Raw genomic sequence first — 22,482 nt, 5'->3', positions numbered from 1 at the left:
GATGACCCTGGCAAAGTGCTGCAGAGGGAGGGATGCATGACAGTGTGGTCGACCTTCTTACATTGAAATTCTAATTCCGAGGAGCAGTGCTGCAAGCTACTAGTGCTACTGGAATTGTCTCAAACTGCTGATCAAGAAATCATTACACATCATTTGAAACCTGTTTTTTTATTTTTGAAAGTATATATTTTATAAGTGTTTCTTGGTTTTTTTTAGCCGCTGGGAATCATGGGAGAGTTATGTCATTTTTAACTCACAGCAGATGATTGCAAAGGATGCTGGGAGATGCCAGGAACATAATCCATTTTTAGTTTTGAATGTCAGATGCCGACAGCTGATCAACACAGCGTCTTCAGCTGCAGGAGTAAAATAATAATAAAAAAATTCTGCTGAATGTCAAAATAAAGGTTTTACACAATCTTTTATTTTTTTTACTTTTACAGTTTAAAATCAGGACAGGAAAGATAGGCAAACTACCTTGCCTCAAGATACATCCAGCAGTGTCAAGAGAAACTGGAATAATAAAAAAAGAAATCAGAAATTTAGCAAACACTTTAAAGAAGGATATCTGTACATTAACAAAAGACGTGTGGCAATTAGTAACTTTAGACTTTGACCACTCCAAACAGGATATATACATCCTTTACGAGGCAAAAGCTATAAAGTACAGCAGCTATACACAGGTTTGCTTGATTTAAACAAGTGCAAATAAAAATTCAAAATGAACAGAACAGCAGTTCTAATTGATCAAAAGCTCTGAGGTATTATTATTGGATTGCTACGAATATTAGAATATTATCAGTACTCAGTACTACATTTTAGTTAAGCTTAGGCTAATAGCACACTAAAAACTGTAGTGGAAGTTCATACACCTGCAGAAGTAATGCTTTTATACAATAACATTATTTGTGCGCGCTTCAAAATGTGGCTCATTATATTAAAAACAGGTGGAAACGGAAAAGCACTATTATGCTTAAAGGGAAAGCTTCATTAGCAAACCAACTTACCCTTTAATAGTGACCTACAAACCATTAGAAAACTAAACGGTCAGTATCTTATGTTAGCCAGAGAATTTCATTACAGTTTGTTTTATCTCAATTCCCCCAGTTATGTAGGAACAGTCTTGTTTACATAGCCATTGATTTATGCAGTGAATGCATCTGCTTCAGCAGTACTTCTAGTATTTATTACACTTGGTTCCTAATTCTGCTGTTATGTCAGACATATATGGAGAAGTTGTTATATTCACTTGAATTATCGATGTAAAGAAATCTCAATCAAGTAATATCAAGCAGCAGCTCTCATTAATTCCATCCCAGTCATCACCATTGTAGGTCAAGTAATAAATCACTGTGTCGACAGTCACACAGCCACACACAAAAGGGCCTTGAAAACTGTGTTTGCTACTGAGCAAACTAAAGTGGTCTATGTATTCATGGCAAGATTGTGAAGCTTCCTATTTAAAAGCACCAGTCTGTAACTCAAAAGGAGAACAATTTCACAAAATGAGAACCAACCCTGGTATATAGGACTTAGCTGTTTGGTTCTTGTTTATAAAATTAACAGGCATTTTATTAGTATCTTATTAACTGGTTTAAACATTTAAATATACGTCAGTGTCCTGGAAATATAATATTATTACCTAATAATGCAAATAGCTTGCTTCTGTGAGAAAAATGTGCTGCACTGCCCAGATTTCTTTCTAATTTAAAATCTGTGGTGTGGTTAATCAGCAAACTTGGCTGTATCTTCCCATAGAAAATGTTTCAGTAGAAGTCATGAGGTACAGCTGCAGCCAAAGGTTTAGCACCACCCTCTAGAAGCTGAATGAAACCTGCTGAATAATGTTACCTTAACAGATTTAATTACATACTGCTTTGTAGTTTTCTGTATACTTCACAAAAAACTGACAAAATGAAAAAAAATGTGTCATTTCAAAATCTAACATGAAATAGTGTACTACTATTAAGGCTTCCGGTAGACTTTAGCAATATCATTTTGTAGTTTATTTGGCTACATGATGTTAAATAAAAGATCTAAATTATGTTCTCGCACACACACATTTATATATATATATATATATATATATATATATATATATATATATATATATATATATATATATATATATATATATATTCGTTTTCATTACTGTCTCAACCCTAAAATTCAAGGTGATTGCAACCCTTATGGCCATAGCTGTATATTTCTCCTAAATGCATTTCGACTACAATGACAAGAATTGTTGAAAAGGCTTTCCAATAAGCAGTTATCTGTCTGATGGCAAGGTATAGCACGAAAGGAAGCAAGCTGGTAGAAATGAGTGCCCACCCCCTTCAGGATATAATTATTAAGGTGGAACATAAATCCTGATTACATGCTATCTCACTGCCTAGTGGTGATTTCAAACAGAACAGGAACAGGGAAACCAAACATTAATATCAATGCAATTAATCAGAAGATCTTTTTTTGGCTCGCGTTTCCAAGGAGTCTCTGCCAGGAAACGTCAATGATTTCAAAATGAACAATAAAAGAAAGCACCTCCATAGAAATAACAATGTGTAGATATAACTGAACCCGTCCTTGTACAAAACAGTTCTTGTGAGAAGTGTCCTGGAATCCCGAGCGCTATCTGGGTCTGTGGTTTACAAGGAGGAAATCCTTATCCCTGCATGTTAAACACAGCTTCAGGTTTCGGAACGAGCCGCCCGCACTGGAGAAGGCCCACATGCCCATCACACACATAACGACGTAGGCTGGGATGAGGCTGCCTTCATACTGAGGATTCAGGAACGACTACAACAAAGCAAGGAGGAAGACATGAGCAGCTAGCATTGTGCACAAACAATCTCCAATCTCCTAAGACTATACTAAAGGAGTGCTAACGAAGGGTTTCAAAACCCATTTTCTGACATCTAACTTGTACTAGCAATACTATCGCTGGCTCCCCCTTTCCTTCAGGTAAAGATCTTCTGGTTCTTGGATTTTATACATCAGTATTGCGATACGCAGATTGGGAAAACGCTTTCGATGGAAAAGATGCTGCTGCTTCCAGGAACCTTGTATTTTGCAGTTTAAACTCACTCACTTTAACATTTTCATTCAGGTTTAGTATTGAACAAGTTTGCCAGGCTCATCTTAAAAGGCTTATTCCATTTTACTAAAATGAATCAGACTGCATACAGTGTTACCGGGATCTGACTCCCAGGCTTCCAGTGGTGAAAAACAAATAAATGAGCCAATCTGCCACATTGCCTTTAATACTTCTTCAGCACCTTTCCACAGGTCCTATACATGCTCAGCCCCGCCTCCCCTTATAGACTAATGTTCCTGTAAGACTAGACAGGACAGAGATAGGGAATTTAACAACAAAACCCAACAGTGATTTTCTCTTAGACTCACCAGGCACGACACAAGCAGGTGGCTCAGAACAACTATGACCACAGCCCACCACCTCTTCTTTTCACAGGCGTCGAAGAAAACAACTCCCCAGAACATGTGCAGCAGTATAATGGCCATTGTCATGAAGGCTAAAAGGTGCAGCAACAAAACGATCAGCATCATCAGAAAAGCAGAGGTTATTAAAAGACAAATTGTATATGTACAGTACTGTGCAAAAGTTTTAGGCAGGTGTGAAAAAATGCTGTAAAAGTAAGAATGCTTTCAAAAATAGACATGTTAATAGTTTACATTTATCAATTAACAAAATGCAGAGTGAACAGAAGAAAAATCTACATCAAATCAATATTTGGTGTGACCACCCTTTGCATTCAAAACAGCATCAATTCTTCTAGGTACACTTGCACACAGTTTTTGAAGGAACTCGGCAGGTAGGTTGGCCCAAACATCTTGGAGAACTAACCACAGTTCTTCTGTGGATTTAGGCAGCCTCAGTTGCTTCTCTCTCTTCATGTAATCCCAGACAGACTCGATGATGTTGAGATCAGGGCTCTGTGGAGGCCATACCATCACCTCCAGGACTCCTTTTTCTTCTTTACGCTGAAGATAGTTCTTAATGACTTTCGCTGTATGTTTGGGGTCGTTGTTATGCTGCAGAATAAATTTGGGGCCAATCAGATGCCTCCCTGATGGTATTGCATGATGGATAAGTATCTGCCTGTACTTCTCAGCATTGAGGAGACCATTAATTCTGACCAAATCCCCAACTCCATTTGCAGAAATGCAGCCCCAAACTTGCAAGGAACCTCCACCATGCTTCACTGTTGCCTGCAGACACTCATTCGTGTACCGCTCTCCAGCCCTTCGGCAAACAAACTGCCTTCTGCTACAGCCAAATATTTCAAACTTTGACTCATCAGTCCAGAGCACCTGCTGCCATTTTTCTGCACCCCAGTTCCTGTGTTTTCGTGCATAGTTGAGTCGCTTGGCCTTGTTTCCACGTCGGAGGTATGGCTTTTTGGCCGCAAGTCTTCCATGAAGGCCACTTCTGACCAGACTTCTCCGGACAGTAGATGGGTGTACCAGGGTCCCACTGTTTTCTACCAATTCTGAGCTGATGGCACTGCTGGACATCTTCTGATTGCGAAGGGAAGTAAGCATGATGTGTCTTTCATCTGCTGCAGTAAGTTTCCTTGGCCAACCACTGTGTCTACGGTCCTCAACGTTGCCCGTTTCTTTGTGCTTCTTCAAAAGAGCTTGGACAGCACATCTGGAAACCCCTGTCTGCCTTGAAATTTCTGCCTGGGAGAGACCTTGCTGATGCAGTATAAATACCTTGTGTCTTGTTGCTGTGCTCAGTCTTGCCATGGTGTATGACTTTTGACAGTAAACTGTCTTCAGCAACCTCACCTTGTTAGCTGAGTTTGGCTGTTCCTCACCCAGTTTTATTCCTCCTACACAGCTGTTTCTGTTTCAGTTAATGATTGTGTTTCAACCTACATATTGAATTGATGATCATTAGCACCTGTTTGGTATAATTGTTTAATCATACACCTGACTATATGCCTACAAAACCCCTGACTTTGTGCAAGTGTACCTAGAAGAATTGATGCTGTTTTGAAGGCAAAGGGTGGTCACACCAAATATGGATTTAATTTAGATTTTTCTTCTGTTCACTCACTTTGCATTTAGTTAATTGATAAATATAATCTATTAACATGTCTATTTTTGAAAGCATTCTTACTTTACAGCATTTTTTCACACCTGCCTAAAACTTTTGCACAGTACTGTATGTTATCATATTGATAGCCCTATATAGCTGAGAATCACAGACAGATGAAATCATACATTAGACAGAATTGTCTCAAACAACCTGGAAGCAATAGAATTAGTCCTGGTACTTTGATTAAGCACTGTAGATATTTATTTGGAACGACTCACCTGTGAATCAATATTGGCACAAGAATCAAGTTGACCAATAGCATTCTTTTCTAATATTAGCATTCTGGAAATACACGTCTCTAAGTTTTGTTTAATTTCCCTTTTCTGTGTTGTACAGAAACACAAATGCCTGCAGATTTTTATTGTTGTATTCTTATTCTTAATTATCCCTGCTGTGTTTTTGAGGAACAAAAAATCACAATAAAATAAACAGCATTAAAAAGATATATGAGGGAGTAGGGAGTAGGGGAATGGAATGCTCATTCATTCATTGGTAATACAGTGCAGTGAGAATTAGCAACCTAAATTGTGTATATTATTTAGTTAAATAAGATCACAAGTCTATATAAATCTGAACATTGAAAAATAAAATGCTGAACCTTTTCCAATTAACTTCTTTGTTGAATACCTTGACTTTAATTTCTTGTGCAACAGCTCCACCTGGTGGAACAAGGGATATTAAAAACTGATCTGCTTAACATTTCAGGAGCAACATATCCTATTACCTGATGATACAAAATAATGTTGTGAATCTCCGTGAATCCCCACAGTGCCTGGGCCCAGCGAGTCAGCCAGTATGTTGACGACTGAAAATGCCCCACTCATGAAACCAAATCCCAAGCCAGATACTGAGGAGAAGTGCAGAAAAACACACATCAGTACACTGAAACAAGCAGGTTAATTCATAAAAAAAATGTACAACACTGCTTGACTATAAAATGCTAACACAGAATGTTTTTTCTCCTCACATCTAAATAGAATACAAAATGAATGGACTGACTGCATTGCAGTTTGAGCTACTCTAGGTTTTACTGGGATTTTAAATAGCCCCCTCTAAGATTGTTACCTGTGCATGGTGGCTACTCCAGCTCAAAGTAAAAACTAGGGTGGATGAAACTGCTTTGCAATAGAAGCCTTTACACTCCATCTAATTACTTCTCTGAATTCTGAGAAAGATCACAATGCCACTCCTATTTGAGGAAAAGCCTTAAATGTGTTTTCAACTTACAGTAGGCTAGGAGCTTTCTACCATGAAACCTGGGTTTGCAGTCAATATTTCAACATGTTATGCAGAACAGGTGTAGCCTATAAGATGTGTTTACTGGATTTACTTCTAGTATATGAATGTACTGTTAGTGATTATTGTAAGAAAGGTTAATATAATACATCTCCCTGTATGGATTATAGATCATTATACCATAAGCCAGTTGTCTTATAGAAATGGGCATTGCATCTTCTTGACTCAGAGCCATCAAACCTTCATTAGCTCTCCTGAAATTAAAAAAAAACGAATAAGAATGACAAAAATGAAATCAGCAGCAGGCTGTAGAAAGATAAAGGACTTTAACAAAAGAAGGAAATTGCACGCTTATTAAAGAAAGTAAGAAACATGTTACACTAATGAGATGGAAGAAAATCCATGAATGCCTTCCTTATATTATATTATATTATATTATATTATATTATATTATAGTATAAGGGCAGTAGTATTTAGATATGTTGCTGTTTAGAGCGATCCTTAAAATAGATTGTTTCGTGTTTATAATGGGTCTGTTTTCATGCTAGGTCTCCAAATGTAACTTTCCATGAAAACATATAGAGGATACATTTTATTGTCATCTTCATAACTGGTGTAGTGTAGTTACTGCTCACGACTGAACTAACCACAGTTCATGGGGCACTCTGTTTAAATAACAAGTACAATGTATGGAAAAGAAAGTATGTTTAAACTTAAATGAAGCTGAATTCAGAGAATTTAGGCAATCCTCATTCTTAGAAAAACTACGGTACTCAATGAACATCCATTCCCACTACAATTGTAATACTCTTATGTCATTTTATTAAATGTGACATGCAAGTTGAATGGTGTGAATTCCACCTCCCGTGGTTCTAAGTGCCTGTTATTTTCCAATCCGAGTCACATTTCTCTTACTTGAGTAGTTTATAGTAACCGAAGCGGAAGGTTTCCTGGAGCAGCACTGACAACACCACTCCGAAGATGAGAAGTCCTTTCTGAACCGATGCGTTCTCTTTGTTGCTGATCTGTACTGCGATGAACCACACCAGAGAGGACAGCAGCAGAGACACCAGCCAGAAGAACGCCCTGGGGGAAAAAAAAGAACGGTCAGGATATCTCTAACAATAAACACTATTATAAAAATGGAAAGAAGTGAAGAAGCAATCTCATTGGCTGACAAGTGTTCTAACCTGTGACATGTTTTATGTCACTAAAACAGCACAACTTGGAACTTTTAGAACCACTCTGCCTGATTCACTGGACAACCAATTCACTTTGGTGGGGACAGGGCACGGAAAGGTTTTTTTTACAAGGGCAGTGGTCAGATCTTTTAGCAGGTTCAATTCACTATTTTAGAACCTGTGTGGTGTAAAAACCCAGACAGGACTGGATATTTAGGGTGTTCTACTTTAGGGTGTTCAAATATGGCACAAAATCCATTGGCCTTGGCGGTTTATCCTATGTGTGTAGATACTGGACCATATTTGAACACCCTACCATGTATTATTGCTTTCTTACCAGCTTTAGCCCACCATAACCGGATGTTACGTCATTTGTTTGCTACAGTATGGTACCCCACGTGTCCACTACGTGTGTTCGTGAGTAAGGGAAGTTAAAAAAATGATTTAGTTTGTCTTTTCTATATGATTACAAAAAAGAATGAAAAAAATTAAATTATAATGAGCCAAGTATTGTAAAACCAGTCGTTTTCAGTATTGCACAGTATTCAGTGCCACTCATGTTACTATTATAATTGTGTTTTTTAACAGTTAGTTTCTGTTCCTGTACTGAATTCAATTTTGTAAAATTTTTTAATGTGAAATCATTGTTTGGGAGGTTGTGATCGGAAGAATTCTCTTATAGTAGTAGCAGCAGCAGATTATTTCGGCGAAACTATACGTCTGTAGTTACCAGTATATATAGCAAATGAGTGACAATGTCGGGTTGGGCAGAATGCTACTGACACAGTACTGTACATACAATATACCATTACATATACTGTATACATGATAAGAAAGCATAGTGAATGCTTCAGATCTTTTTATTAATTCAAACAAAACACTCACCCAGCAATCAAAAAGATGACCCGCAAAGGGTCTCTGGCGATTGTAAACAGGAACAATGAAATCGCTGGGCCAAAGGCGATGAATGTACAGCCGAAAAACACTGATGTTGTCATTTCTGGGATGGGTCCGAACTGAAATTCTTAAACAGATTTTCTTTCTGGAGACTAGGCATACGACTCCTCAAAACAAGCACAACACTAAATGTGTTGCTTCTAATAAGAATCATAAATGTATGATTTAAAAAAAAACAACACAACGAAATTCCTTGACTAGCCTTTTCCTCTGTTTCACTGCTGCAACATAACAATCGATACTCTTCCTGTTCGAGCAGAAAATCGGCCCCCCCAAAAAAACTCTGGTTGGTTAATATGTAAAACAGTGCCACCTAGCGTATGGAGGACTACGAAAATGTAAACTGCTGGAACTGTATTTATTCTAAATATATAGTCATTATTATTTGTCACGCTACGTTATGCTGAAAATATCCAATAAACTATTTCTAATGAAAGAAATAACTCCATAACACGTCTGAAAACTACAAATTGCTGCAAGTGAAAAGCTTTTAATAAGAAGGAGGAAGCCTGTGTCCCTGGAGCTATAGCTGTTTTTGATTAATATATTTAAACAAAACACATGTTTTCTAATATAAAGAAATGCATTTCACATACAGTATATATATATATATTTTTTTTTCATAAAGTTGGTTGCATTGGTCTAGTAATTTGCTGACGGTCCCTCGCGCTCCGGGGTTAAGCCACGCAGGACGTGTACTGCAGACTGTTCCTTGGTCCCCAATCCTCAATTTTGTTAGTACTTCCGGAAACAGAGAGGCAGCTGATGTTTAGATGAGAGACAACGCTGGTTGCAAAAACACAGTAAGCAGTGTCCTTTCACCACTCGCCACGCAACAGGTGCATTTCTGTGCTCGCTCCAGATTTAACATGTCCCACTACCAAGTTATAAAGAACCGACGGACCTTGCTGGAACGGGCAGAGAAGTTTATCTCTGATGTCTATTTTACCGACTGCAACCTGAGAGGGAGGTGAGAGCATCTCAATAAGGATATTAATTAACAGTAGAGAAACAATAAAAATGGTTTATTTAAATGTAAACCTTATTGCAGGTGTTTGTAAACTTAACGAGTTTTCCCATATTCAAAATATAGTGGTACACTACCTTACTACTATATTTAGTTTTGCAGTCCTCCAGCCTTGATTACGGTACATGTTTTGCATTATAAGCTTGACTGTTCTATAATAACATGCTCTGGAACTCTACCTGGTAGGTATCAATTATCATAACTAAGTTGATCAAATAAAGGTGACACAACAAAATACAGCACCGTGACCCCTGGACTAGACTAAAGTCCATATACTCAAGGGGTTCTGTGCATTGTCTTTTTTTATGTAGCATGGTTTGCTGTAACGGTACTGGGCTGAGGGGCAATCAGACTCGCTCAGAGTTCCAAAAAAATCTGGAGCAGTAACTGATAACACTTCATATTCTTCTATGATTAACACTTCCTTCAAGTTGGGGTGGACAACAGCAGTCATGTCTGTTCTCAAGCATGGCGCATATATACATTAAAGACTTTAAAGACATCTGTGCATTACTGGACATGGAAGCACCTGCCAACCAAACACCTGTTATCAGCCTGTCATAACAGAAACAGGCCTGGGACAGGGAGATTTTGTTGAAAATGACTCCAGTCTGATGTCCCAGGGTGCAAGGAATAAGCAAGGACTTGCAGTCTGCACAACTTTTGCTCTCTTATTATGGACTGCTCATTACATTTTATTTTTTTTTATCTCAAACAAATGTTCTCTTTTTGTTTCTTCTGTTCCAGGCTCTATGGCTCCAGCTGCCCTGTTGAGTCTTTATCATCTTTCCTGACTCCAAAGAGAATCCCCTTCTCCGAGGCTGAGAAACAGACCTTCCAGCTAGCCAAGGTTGGAGACAGCTTCGGACCCACGTATGCACAGGACACGTTAAATAACTTTGCATTAGCATACTAGCTGTATCATTTTGCTGTAGTAACCTAGTTATAGAGGTGGTTATACTGTATATTTCATCAGTATACTCAACTATAGGACCATTGCATTTGTTAAGTTGGACAAGTTATTAATATCAGACTACTGGCAAGCCCTTTTTTCCCAATTTGACTTCTGTGTATTAGGATAGACTCATTACCACAAACATCTTTCTGGGGTCTTTTCTGTTCCCAGGTGGTGGACCTGCTGGTTTAAGGTGTCCCTTTGCATTCCTGAAGCCTGGAAGGGGAAAGAGGTTCACTTCCTGTGGGAGAGCGATGGCGAGGGGATGGTGTGGAGAGATGGGCAGCCCGTACAGGTCTGAAGAGTCGTTTGAACTAAGAGAATATATGTCTTAGGCTACTAGAGGACCTTTCAATAGTCAAAAGTCTACCTTACAGCACTTTATCCACTGAGCTAGTGACCTCAAATGCGCTTTCTGCTTCACTGCAGTCTTGTGGTAGGTTAAGGACCCCTGTTCTAAATAAATACATTGATTGATGATTTGTTTTTTTCCAGGGCTTAACTAAAGAGGGCCAGAAAACGAGCTACGTTTTGACCGAGAGCCTTACTGATGAAGAGCCACACAGGTCAGTGAGTTTGCTCTGATCTTGATCACTCTCTCACACTGCTATTAATAGGAAGCCAAAAGTTTTACGGAGTTTGCTTTTTTTAAGTATGCTGTACATAACAAAACCAAGAGCATGCCATTTCTATAGAAGGGATTTGTGGCGACATTATTGAATTGCAGGTATTTGTGGCACTTTATATTGTAATTCTGCTGCCCCTTTTGCAGTTTATGTCTGTATGTGGAGCTGGCGTGTAACGGGCTGTTCGGTGCAGGCCAGGGTTCCATGATTGCGCCCCCTGACCCTGACAGGAAGTACTCCCTGCAGAGGGCGGAGCTTGTGGTCTTTAACAGAGGCGTTGATGAGCTGCTGGTGGATTTTGAGATGCTTGTCGATATTGTGAAGGTAGATAGAACAAACAAAAAGGCCCTTTGACCTCTCTCTGTCAGTCCCTCACTAGAAGTTTAAAAAGAGGAACTTGATTTTCTCTCTCCATTTACAAGACTCGGATCACTCATATAAATATATTTTCAAAGAGTTAGCTCCAGTCTTTTATTTGTTTATGACACCTATTTCATTTTCCAAAAGTAGAAACCCAGCTAAGTAATATAATTGAAGGGCTCTTTAAGTACTCTTCAAATGTTTCTAATTTTGTAACAGTACAGAGTAGCGTGCATTAACAGTGCTGTGGCAGGCGCTTTGTCAGAGTCACAGTGAAAATCAATAAATAAAGTTTTCAATGTGAATCTCCTCTCACCATAGCTGCTGGGAGAGAATGACCAGCGAGGATTCCAGGCTCTCTTTACAGCCAATGAAATGGTGAATGTGTGTGACGTCACCGACCCGAACTCCTTTCTCGCCGCCCGGAAGCTAGCAAAGAAGTTTTTCAGCCAGAAGAATGGGGAGAGTCAACACGTCGTCCACGCCATGGGGCACTGCCACATCGACACAGGTCAGAGCGCCACCTACTGGGAGGGAGGTTCTAAAGGCAGTGCTAATCAAGGCTTTAAAAGTTAACTTCTCATTTGTGTTAACAATGTTATCAAACATTTTTTCACCTACAACATTGATGGAACAATATAAACTGCTGCTTCCCGGTACCTAAACACTCTCTGTTCCCTACCTTGTGTAATCTGATTGCAACTAAACCACTGAAATTGACCTGTAACACAGGCAGATTGGACACTGCTGCAACCATTGAGCAAAGCAATTGACATATCCAAAAAGAGTAAAAAAAACAAAAGATATTGGACACAAGAAAAAATGGGACTGTTATTAATATTAGATGTTAATCAAGTCAAGATTGGTGCTAATCAGGGTCTGTGGAACAAACCGGTAGAGCCAAAGTGCTACCAATACTCAATAGCAGGTTATTAGGCGTTTAAATCCTTCTTTCTTGTTGGTTTTCTTCCAGCTTGGCTCTGGCCGTATGAAGAGACTATTCGTAAGTGCGCTCGCAGCTGGGTGACTGCCATTCGCCTCATGGAGAAAAATGCTGACTTTACTTTCACCTGCTCCCAGGTACATACTGTCCTATCGCCAGTCATTTCTGTTGGGGTTGAGAAAGGGTGAAAGACATTGTGAGTGCTGTAACTGTTCTGTAGCATTGTTAGACATTTGAGTTGCTTATGCAACTTATAGGAAAAATGTTTCTCCCTTATACATTCCTCTATTTTCTGTCCTTCACATAAAAAGTGAAATATTCAAAACAATGAATTAGTGAAGGACCCTCACAGAAAAATAGAGGACTTCTAATTTACTGTCAACATGGCCTAACAGTGACTTACCCGAATTAGTGAACTATCAAATGGTGAAATATCGAGTGAGCACTATACATAATCATTTTTTTTCATTCCTGTTTAAATTTTATCACAGTACATTTTTCAAGTAATTGGTCTAAATGAGAAATGTCTACTGTGGTGGTTGTTTCTACTGTGAACACAGTGTGGTACTTTATTCACAACACAGACATTTCAAGAGAGACCCCTCTATGTTCTGTCTCTAGGCGCAGCAGTTGGAGTGGGTGAAACAATGGTACCCAGGGCTCTATTCACAAATCCAGCACTTTGCCAGCAGAGGCCAGTTTGTACCCGTCGGGGGAACCTGGGTGGAGATGGTAATGTTTTACAATACAATACAAAGATATCCTGTCTGGATATTCGGACTGAATTTGTAATCATGTGTTCGACCCTCTATTTCAGGATGGAAACCTCCCGTCAGGGGAGTCCATGGTCAGACAGTTTCTGGAGGGACAGCGCTTCTTCCACAAGGAGTTTGGGAGGTACTGCACTGAGGTGAGGATCAATGTCACTCAATGAATGTCAAACAAACATATAGCGGTGCCTCTGAGTATTGCATCTCCAGGTCTTTTGTCTTATCTTTTGAGCTGTTTTGTTTAGAATGTTCAATGTGTTAAGTGCTAATATTTTTTTGTCAATGACATTCACAGTGTCTGACACCAGTCACTGCAGATAAATATAGTTGCTACCTATAGTTGTAATGAGGGTGTTGAGTTACAATATTTTAATATCTTATAAATGACTGAAAATGAAAGGTGATAGTGGTTATACTCATGGCTTCCACAGTACACCTGTAGCCCAGTGGCCAGTTGCATAAAACATCCTAAATATTCAATTAAAGCATATTATTTAAAGTGAAATTTCTCTTTTATCTAAGGTGTTAATCTCAGTGCTTTAAGTTGATCTCTTCAAATCCTTTTTTTATGTATCTAGCCACTGATCCCTTACTTCTTTCTGAATCATGTTGCAAGTTAGTCTATTTGTACTGTAGCCTGACTCCAGGAAGGTAACTTCCTCCTTCTTACTTTTTCCTCCTCTGCAGTTCTGGTTGCCCGATACGTTTGGCTACTCTGCCCAGCTGCCTCAGATCATGCAGGGCTGTGGGATAACAAGATTCCTGACTCAGAAACTAAGCTGGAACCTCATCAACAAGTTCCCTGTAAGTATCCGACAGCAGTGCGGTCTGTGGGATACACAGTATGGGGCAGGCTCCTCATTACTACTGCTCTAGAAAATAGCTATTCTAGTTGGTCCTGAGGAGAGTACTGGCAACTTTTGAGTGATTAATACAGTCTATAGCAGGGGTCGCCAACCCTGGTTCTGTAGAGCTACTGGGTCTTCATTTCAATGAGCACTCAGTTACTTGCCCCCCCCCCAAGTTGGGGGAGGGGGGGCAATGAGAGAGAAGACCAGCAAACAAAAATAGATCTGCAGCTTTAAGATTAATTTACCAAGAATTGTGCTGGGTTAGGAGGCAGGCAAATATAACTCCTTCAGTCTCAGCCTTAGCATTTAAGTACTGTGCAGAAACATCTGCTATAATTCACCCGTCTACACTGCATTGGAAATGCTAACCTCTGAACATCTCATTTTCAGCACAGCACCTTTTTCTGGGAAGGCCTGGACGGGTCACAGGTTCTCACTCACTTCCCCCCTGGGGACTCGTACGAGATGAAGTGCAAAGTGGAGGACGTGAGTGGCTCTTGGTTCTCCGTTTCCTCTGTGATGAAATGTCTGCTGATTCTAGTAAGAATGCTTCTTGTATTTGCTGTCAGCTGCTGAACTCGGTGAGGAATAACAAGGACAAGGGACGTGCCAATCACAGCGCGGTGCTGTTTGGTTATGGGGATGGAGGAGGGGGGCCCACGCAGCGCATGTTGCAGCGGCTGGAGCGAGTCAGGGACACCGACGGTTTACCCAGGTGGGTAATGGAGCTCAGCTGCTGGGTGTGTGGCTCAGTGGGGAGTGCATATCTCTGGCAGGATGTATGAGCTACTTACGTTTTAGTGCTGTCTTGAGAAATGCTCATCCATTTGTGATTAAACTTGGTATAAGCCTTCCTTAGTAAAAGTGTCCGAATCTAGGACGTGGTGGCTTTGCAGCAGTGTTGAAGGATTGCCGTGTAAGGGAGGGATTTCCATTCATTCATTAGCTGAGGGAATGTGTGCTCTGATCTTCAGGGTCCAGATGTCCAGTCCTGACCAGCTCTTCTCAGCGCTGGAGGCAGACTCCACATTGCTTTGCACCTGGACAGGAGAACTATTCCTAGAACTGCACAACGGCTCCTACACTACACAAGCACAGGTAGCTATCAGAGACCAGCTAGGAAGCATACCCTGCACAGGCTTTGTTCTGAGCAATAAATAACTTGAAGCAAGACACTGAGGTAAGCAACCTCCCTTGTCCACTTCATCTGGAATAATCGCAATGCATACTGCCCTTTCAAAGGTATTTTAAAGAGATGTACTGTACTTTCAACTGTACTTGGCCCTATACGTTCTTCAGTATACTGTGCTACAGTGCAGGTGGAGCAAAATAATTTTGAAAGATCATGGCCTTACTTGACTTTCTGGAGAGAGGTTAATTTAAAATATATATAATTAAAAGGTCATTTTAAACTATTGTATTCTATTTTTTATTCTATTTTGTTGTTGTTTTTGCCTACAAAAATACTCTTACCTCTTACTTTGATAACCAGGCCCAGTGTTGGCTTATATAACTTGCTTACTGGCTGTCCTCGGCCTTGTTTTAAAGATTAAGAAGGGAAACCGGCAGTGTGAGACTCTGCTCCATGACATCGAAGTGGTGAGCAGCCTGGCTCTATCGAGGAACCCAAACTTCCAGTATCCCGCTGACTGGCTGCACAAACTCTGGAGGTAAACCCAGGGGTCTGAACTGAAACTACTGCAGACCCACTCTGAAGCAGCTGGGTCCACTGTGCTTTTATTTATTTCTTTGCTGTACCATTTTAAAATGATCTTTTTATTGTAGATGGTACAAAGGTAAAAGACAAACAGACAATATGAAGCTATCTCTCTTTATTAGGACCTGTTTCTGTTTGGTTCAATTCACTCGGATCTTTGCTTTGAAGTTTCATCTTACCTTCCAGATGATCATGATTCTTGGATTCGTATTGGTTCCTGCTACAGGTTCAGTTGATCTTAACACGTTACTCTCTCTTGCAGACTCCTGCTTCTTAATCAGTTTCATGATGTGATTCCTGGCACCTGTATAGAGATGGTGGTGCAGGATGCACTGAAGTACTACCAGGGTAAGGCAGTGGTTGAGATGTATTCTCTTGAAATACATTCCCAACGATTTTAATGAGTAAGCAGCCTTATCCATGTTCTATCTATAGCAGGACTGGGTTGAACATTGTTCTTAATTTACACAAATAGTAACTGCTGGTACTTCCATTGTGGCTGATCATTTGAATATTTTGAATTCATTTGAAGAGGTGATGGTTGCAGATGACCACAGTACCTCAAGAAGGTTCATAGAGTATTCTGTTTATAAACAAGTACTGTACAATGTATGGAAAATATTTAAAACTGAACGAAACTGCTGAATTCTGACAGAGAAGAAAAAAAAAGAGAAGAAAAAAAAATTGCTTGACAACGTCAAATATCAAAAAGTAACTCAATGCTCGATCTCTCAACACTTGTTGTCTAGGAGTGGTGATATTCCTGATCAGACCTGATCCCTCACCTCTCCCTTGTCTGTTCCAGAGATCCGCAGTGCCGGGGCTGAGCTTCTGCAGGAAGCCTGTAGGTCACTCCTGGCAGAGAAAGGGGTTCATGAGGGGAAGGAGGGGAGCCCAAGCCTGGCTCTGAACACCCTGCCATGGGAGCGCAGTGAAGTGATCCAGCTGCCAGGGGGAGCTGCTGAGCCAACACTTGGTACAACAATACCAGAAATGCACTATTAAATTGTGTTTAAATTACATGTTCAAGATATTACAGGCCTTTACAATTCTTAATTTTAATTGCATTTTTATTTTAATCATACATAACATATCCCCATTACTAATTACCACAGGCAGGGATGTTTTTCTAGCTGTGTATTTAATTGAATATTATCGTTTCCCTTTAAACTGTGCTGCTCCTTACTGTAACTGTAACTCCATATTCTCTGCATAAGTTAGGTCATATCAGCATTACCTTTTGAGCAATTTCATTAGGTAAACATGCAAAGACACTAGTGACTAGCTGAACTCAGCCTGGGACACCTCTAGAAATGTTTGTATATGCATCCCAGCCCCGGTTCTCTTTTCTTTTACTCTAGTACAGCAGTACACTGTTGTCTCAGCCTGGGTCTCTGTCTGTTTCTGTTCTTCCAGCACTGGTGAAGGTGCCAAGTGTTGGTATCGCTGCAGTTACAGAATCTATCGAACCAGACTGCCCTGTATCCGTGTCCACTCAGGTAACTCCAACCCTAATAATGATATTCAGATAAATATGCAGTGTAAAAAATATTCTCCACCTAAGTGGCGCTGTTGCCTGTGGAGTGTCTAAAATTCCCGCCATTCATCAGTAGTAGTTCTTTCATTGGGATAACTTCAAAGCTGGAGAACACAGCATTTTCACATTAGTTACACAAAACATTCAGGTTATAAAAGCATGCAGTGATTTGTATATTCACACTAATTCTATATGGTAGCAGGTCCTATAACTATTGTTGCTTATGCATGTGTAAGACTCAAGGTTACTAAAACAATACCATGTGTTGACAGGCCGACGGCACCGTTGTCATGGAGAACGGGATCTTACGGGTGACTGTGGATAAAGCAGGCCGAGTGGCATCAATCTGCCTGGTTAACTCAAACAGGTGAGGGACTTCCAGCCAAGGAGTAGCCTGCACCACTAATACAGCATTGCCAGGCTGAACAAACCTCTCTATCGGGCGGCCTGGTTTTAGTAGCAGAGCTGATAAATAGGGTTGCACCATTACTTTTACAGGATTGTCAAAGTATTGCTTTTGTGTGTTTCAGGGAAGCCATTGCGGGCGGCTGCTTTGGAAACCAGTTTGTCATGTTTGATGATGTCCCCCTGTACTGGGATGCCTGGGATGTGATGGATTACCACCTCCAGACCAGGTAGGGAGAATGTTGGTATGGTTTGCTTCTTCACCAGTAACCTAAAAATAGAACCCAGATATTTACTTCTCAATTCCAAAACAATGTCTAGCTTTCTAGTCTCTAAGGATATGACTTAACTGGCTGTTCTGTCAATGGAAAACAGACTTTGCTGCTCCAGTCCAACTTTGCTAAAGAAAAGATTCACACCTGAGAATTGATCTTGCATCCCTCATGTACAATGTAAACTCTTTTTAGAGACACAATGGAGCATGGTGGGGTTCTAATGGTCTAACACAGTGACACAAAGTAGTGATAATGTCATTCGTACACTATCCAACGTTGCCTTGCCTTTTAGGAAGCCTGTTTCGGGGGTCATACATCCAGTTGAAGTGGTGCACTCTGGGGGTCTGAGAGGAAGTGTGAAATTCTCCTTGAGAATCAGTGAGAAGAGCAGCATTTCGCAGGAGCTCGTCCTCGATGCTCGGTGTCCCTATGTCAAGTTCCATACAGAGGTAAGAATAAGACCTGGAACCCAGAAAGATCATAGGACAGTGCTAAAGCAAAAAAATGAGATGCAACTGAAACTTCTTAGTCTGGGGTTTCCACAAGTGACATTTTGGACATGCCCTTTTCCCATACTGCCCTGTTTGACATGAACAAATAAAATTATTAGCGTCTAGAACACAACACATAAATGTAATGCAAGGCCTAGGGGCGATGTCCAGGCCAGAAAGGTGGAGGTAGATGTCCACCTTTTTCAGTGGCTGAATTGAGTACTGTCTCAGTAGATGTTTCCAGGTTTTGACCATCACAATGAAGCAGCCACAGCTAACCCCTATGTGGCACTGAAGCATGTTTGTGCTGTTTCCTCATTCAGGTGGACTGGCAGGAGTCCCACAAGTTTCTGAAGGTGGAGTTCCCACTGAGAGTGCGCAGCCCCAACGCTACCTACGAAATCCAGTTCGGACATCTGCAGAGACCCACCCACTGGAACACATCGTGGGACTGGGCCCGGTTTGAGGTAGGGACACAGGGGACACACTGACCAAGGGATATGTGTGAAAATGCTGTTTGGAAAAGGAGGCAGCTGTATGAGTAAGGGAATTGCTACAGTGAGGGAACATTATTGGGCAGTCTAAACTGGGGTAAATTAAAAAAATAATAATACATTTAAAAAGCCTTTGGGAACACAAGGTCTTCATTGTTTCCGATTAAAGTCTGGGAAGAATATAAAACAGACTCCAAGGAAAAGTTTGATTGGGTTCAGTTTGCACAACTGTTGATTTGGGTTCAGTTTGCACAAATAAAATAACACGTAGTAAGGATTTCTTTAACGTACTTGATTTTTTGTCTGAAGATGACCAGCTGACAACTTTTCCATGTGCAGGTTTGGGGTCACAAATGGGCAGACCTCTCTGAGCATGGATTTGGAGTTGCATTGCTTAACGACTGCAAATACGGCTATTCAGTGCTCAGGAACACCCTCACCCTGTCTCTGTGAGTATCCTGCCTGTGTCGGGACTTAATGGGGACAAGTGAAGTGGATTATTGTTCCATGGCCAACATTTACTAAGCTTTTACACAGCGCCATTGTATCAAACCTACTTGACATTCAGCTCAGTCTATGCCCAGTCTGACCCGCCATCTCTCTCGTGTGTTTCAGGCTACGTGCTCCCAAGTCCCCCGATGCCACAGCCGATATGGGACAGCACCAGTTCACTTATGCAGTTATGCCCCACACAGGTAGGTCCTGGAACTGGATACTTTATGTCTACTTATTATAATAACCTATTTCTAAAAGGTCTGCAGCTAAGGACCATGCTGTGTACAGGTCAGCTCCTTGGTGTCACAATTCTGTGATAATTATTACATTGATTGGATACACCTCATGCCAAAGTGAACTAACCCCCACAGCTAAAGGTCTTTTTTTGTTGTCTTGCAGGTTCCTTCCAAGAAGCAGCTGTTATTCAGAGTGCATACAACTTAAACTTCCCCCTGCGTTTGCTCCCCAAGGAAACAGGCAGCCCTCAAACTGGATCCTGGAGTGCATTTTCTCTGAGCTCGTCTGCTATCATCCTAGAAACCATAAAACAGGTGACTGTCTGAAACTGTTAGTGATTGTATTTACTGGGCTAACGGATAGGGTCAGGGTGAAGAAGATGTTCATTTTAAGAAGGAAATGCTTTCTGGAAGCTTTTTATTAGAACTCAGTTGAGGCTTTATCCTGTTTCAAATCGTGGGACACTGTTTAATAAATCCCAGTACCAGATCTCAACCCTAATAAGAGGTCATAGACATGCGTCTCTCTTGTTCTGTTTTTTTAGGCATGACATCTTTCTCTAGCTTGTAAAGTAGTGCATTGGTAAAACTGCTAAACTTTTTTGTAGTTGGGACATAATAGTAGATTCTTAAATCTAGTAACGAGTGGCATGTTGTGGAACGGTTTAATTAAGCAATAATGACCAACCATTACTGTGGAATAAAATGTAGCATAATTTCCTGCCGAGATCTTGTGGTTGGCAATTCCCAAACTATTACAGAAATTATACTAAACGACCCACCAAATATTTGTATTTCAAGAGGGGACATTCCTTGGGAATTTGGTGTAATTAATGGTTTCTCACCCCTTGTTAAAAGAGACTTTTCCTCACCCTGTGTTTGCTGGTTCTCTGCTTTTACCTTTGCCCTGGAAACGCTCTCTGATGGGCAGGCCGAGGACAGAAAGGATGCCCTGGTGCTGAGAATGTTCGAGTCTCACGGAAGCTCTGCATCAGCAATGCTCTGCTCTGCCCTGCCCCTCAAGGAGGCGCTGTTGTGAGTATACTGACAATCTGGGGAAAACTGGGACACTAATGTTAAGCAATACCGGACATCTACAAAAAACAAAATGAAGTATGAATATGGTGAAAAAGCTTAATAAACTGGCTGCTTACCTTACCTTACCTTACTTACTTTCTGCTGAATATTCGGCAGTTGTAGTGCGTCTTCAAGTCAAGATTCTGTCTCAAAGTACAGTGGGCCACTGGCTGTCATTCACTATGCCTTTCACAGGTCTCAAGTGAAATAACTTTGCTGGTCTCGGCCTAACCCACGTAATTCATCCCAATTGTCAGTCCCTTCTTGAGAGGCCCCAGAAGCTAGTAGACTCTCTCTAGCTATGTTTCGAATAACACTGCCCAAAGTTGGTGTTCTCAGGTGCATGCTTTCATAAGTTCTTCTTGATCAACATGCACTCGTGACAGTTTCAATCATTTCCCTGACAGGCTCAAAATGCACGGATTTCTGTCGGCAGTGTAAATGAATTAGAAACCTGTGCATAGAATTGGAAGTTAAATGTGACACTGATGAGTCAAAAGTTAAGATATTTTTTTCCGGAACATTATTATTATAAAAAACAGACAAGAATTAAGCAGTCACATTACATAAAGGTTAGTTAGTGATATATAGAGTGGGGGTGTTGATCTCAGCACGTTTGCAGTCAGACACAGGTGTGTAATTCGAAAAAAATAGTAGCAATTTAAATTTTTACATTGAAAATGCACAGTGGTCAAGGTCTGGACAGTAGAAATGCAGCTTTGTGCCTTTTGGACTGGTGGTTTTAGAGATCTAAACTAATCACACTTTGAGTAGTCTATAAATTGCTTGTGACTTGCTTTTAACTACGTCTGTTGTAATATGAGCATGCTGCAGTCAGAACAGTTCTACACTGTACATGCAAAATGTGAATCCCATTTGTATTCATATAGACAGCAATAGTGAGTTAGCAGATGCACCACCACTCACACTCTCTCGCTCTCTCTTTTCCACCCTTTAGTTGCGATCTCCTCGAACGTCCTGATGCGACTCGTCCTGCACCAATCACAGCCTCAGGAATCTCGCTGACCTTTACCCCCTTTCAAATCGTCTCCCTCCTGGTGATTCTCAAATAGAGAAGCCTGGCCTGGTCTGCACCTCCTTTGTTACACCAGTGCAAAGCGTGCCTCCATTGTTTCTGCAAGTTGAACTCTCTTAATATAAATACATTACCTTTTGATTGCAGAGAGGTGACAGATCCACCAGGGTTTACCTTTTCAGTGCAATTTTGACATTTTTATACTGTGAATAAAATGTGTTGCATTAAACTGCCCACATACCCAGCCCACACTTACAAAACATGAATAAAAAGCTATGTATTGTTTTACAGTAAGTAATTTATAAGGGAGTTCATGTTTAAGTGGTTCGAGGAAGCCCATTAAGTTCTATGTTAATAATCGAAAGAGTGGTGGATCTTAATTACACCAACCTTTAAATCTTTATTCATCCTACCTCTATTATCATCTGTAAATACAATTAAAATCCCCTGAGAAAACATTTGTGATAAGACAAGTTTACGTGTTTAGTGGTATTGAGAGACGTCACTGTTTAGAGACTTAAATGTTCAAGAATGATTGTTATCCTTTTTTTCAACTGAATCTAATAAAAACAATGTTCTTGTGTTTTAAAAAAAATGAATTTGCAACCAGACATCAGGTGAAAATTGAAAGCTGAATTAAATCTATGTACCTGGATTTTTGTAAATGTTCTTAATAAAAATGACTGCAAAA

At 40.4% G+C, this 22,482-nt stretch overlaps 2 protein-coding genes across 5 annotated transcripts; one reads left to right on the top strand and one right to left on the bottom strand.

Moving 5' to 3' along the window:
- Nucleotides 1-402: 402 nt before the first annotated feature.
- Nucleotides 403-8,846, bottom strand: LOC117429357 (gamma-secretase subunit Aph-1b-like). The gene is made up of 6 exons (XM_034048750.3): nucleotides 8,425-8,846; nucleotides 7,274-7,444; nucleotides 6,539-6,612; nucleotides 5,847-5,969; nucleotides 3,403-3,530; nucleotides 403-2,796 (listed from the first exon to the last, which is right to left on the bottom strand). Exons 1-6 carry the CDS (start codon nucleotides 8,535-8,537, stop codon nucleotides 2,629-2,631), a joined length of 777 nt encoding a protein of 258 aa, XP_033904641.1. The 5' UTR covers nucleotides 8,538-8,846; the 3' UTR covers nucleotides 403-2,628.
- Nucleotides 8,847-9,114: 268 nt separating this feature from the next.
- On the top strand, nucleotides 9,115-22,481 carry LOC117964295 (alpha-mannosidase 2C1-like). 4 transcript variants are annotated; one of them, XR_009308420.1, is made up of 26 exons: nucleotides 9,116-9,466; nucleotides 10,271-10,396; nucleotides 10,650-10,773; nucleotides 10,974-11,044; nucleotides 11,251-11,428; nucleotides 11,786-11,975; nucleotides 12,438-12,544; nucleotides 13,029-13,139; nucleotides 13,225-13,317; nucleotides 13,865-13,981; nucleotides 14,419-14,514; nucleotides 14,598-14,743; nucleotides 15,003-15,126; nucleotides 15,577-15,698; nucleotides 16,008-16,093; nucleotides 16,551-16,721; nucleotides 17,162-17,244; nucleotides 17,555-17,649; nucleotides 17,813-17,917; nucleotides 18,255-18,411; nucleotides 18,777-18,920; nucleotides 19,287-19,396; nucleotides 19,563-19,642; nucleotides 19,842-19,993; nucleotides 20,539-20,713; nucleotides 21,714-22,481. XR_009308420.1 is itself a non-coding variant. In XM_058998556.1 (26 exons), the coding sequence occupies exons 3-26, from the start codon at nucleotides 10,744-10,746 to the stop codon at nucleotides 21,826-21,828; spliced, it is 2,787 nt and encodes a 928-aa protein (XP_058854539.1). In that variant the 5' UTR covers nucleotides 9,120-9,466; nucleotides 10,271-10,373; nucleotides 10,650-10,743; the 3' UTR covers nucleotides 21,829-22,481. The 4 variants fall into 4 exon arrangements, 3 of the variants coding, with proteins under 3 accessions (XP_058854538.1, XP_058854539.1, XP_058854537.1); XM_058998556.1 differs by having other exon boundaries at nucleotides 9,120-9,466; nucleotides 10,271-10,373; nucleotides 20,610-20,713; XM_058998554.1 differs by having other exon boundaries at nucleotides 9,120-9,466; nucleotides 20,610-20,713.
- The last annotated feature ends 1 nt before the right edge of the window (nucleotide 22,482 follows it).

Source organism: Acipenser ruthenus, chromosome 24, assembly GCF_902713425.1.
Source record: "Acipenser ruthenus chromosome 24, fAciRut3.2 maternal haplotype, whole genome shotgun sequence".
In the NCBI taxonomy this organism is placed as follows: domain Eukaryota; kingdom Metazoa; phylum Chordata; class Actinopteri; order Acipenseriformes; family Acipenseridae; genus Acipenser; species Acipenser ruthenus.
This window is presented reverse-complemented; position numbering and strand designations above follow the sequence as displayed.

Coding starts and splice junctions, on each gene's coding strand:
- LOC117429357 (XM_034048750.3), bottom strand. CDS start 8,537: ATGACAACATCAGTGTTTTTCGGCTGTACATTCATCGCCTTTGGCCCA. Junction 3,531..5,846: donor ACATTATTTTGTATCATCAG/GTAATAGGATAT, acceptor TGCACCTTTTAG/CCTTCATGACAATGGCCATT. Junction 2,797..3,402: donor ACCTGCTTGTGTCGTGCCTG/GTGAGTCTAAGA, acceptor GCTTTGTTGTAG/TCGTTCCTGAATCCTCAGTA.
- LOC117964295 (XM_058998554.1), top strand. CDS start 9,270: ATGAGAGACAACGCTGGTTGCAAAAACACAGTAAGCAGTGTCCTTTCA. Junction 10,397..10,649: donor GGAGACAGCTTCGGACCCAC/GTATGCACAGGA, acceptor TTCTGTTCCCAG/GTGGTGGACCTGCTGGTTTA. Junction 15,699..16,007: donor TGGCTGCACAAACTCTGGAG/GTAAACCCAGGG, acceptor TCTCTCTTGCAG/ACTCCTGCTTCTTAATCAGT.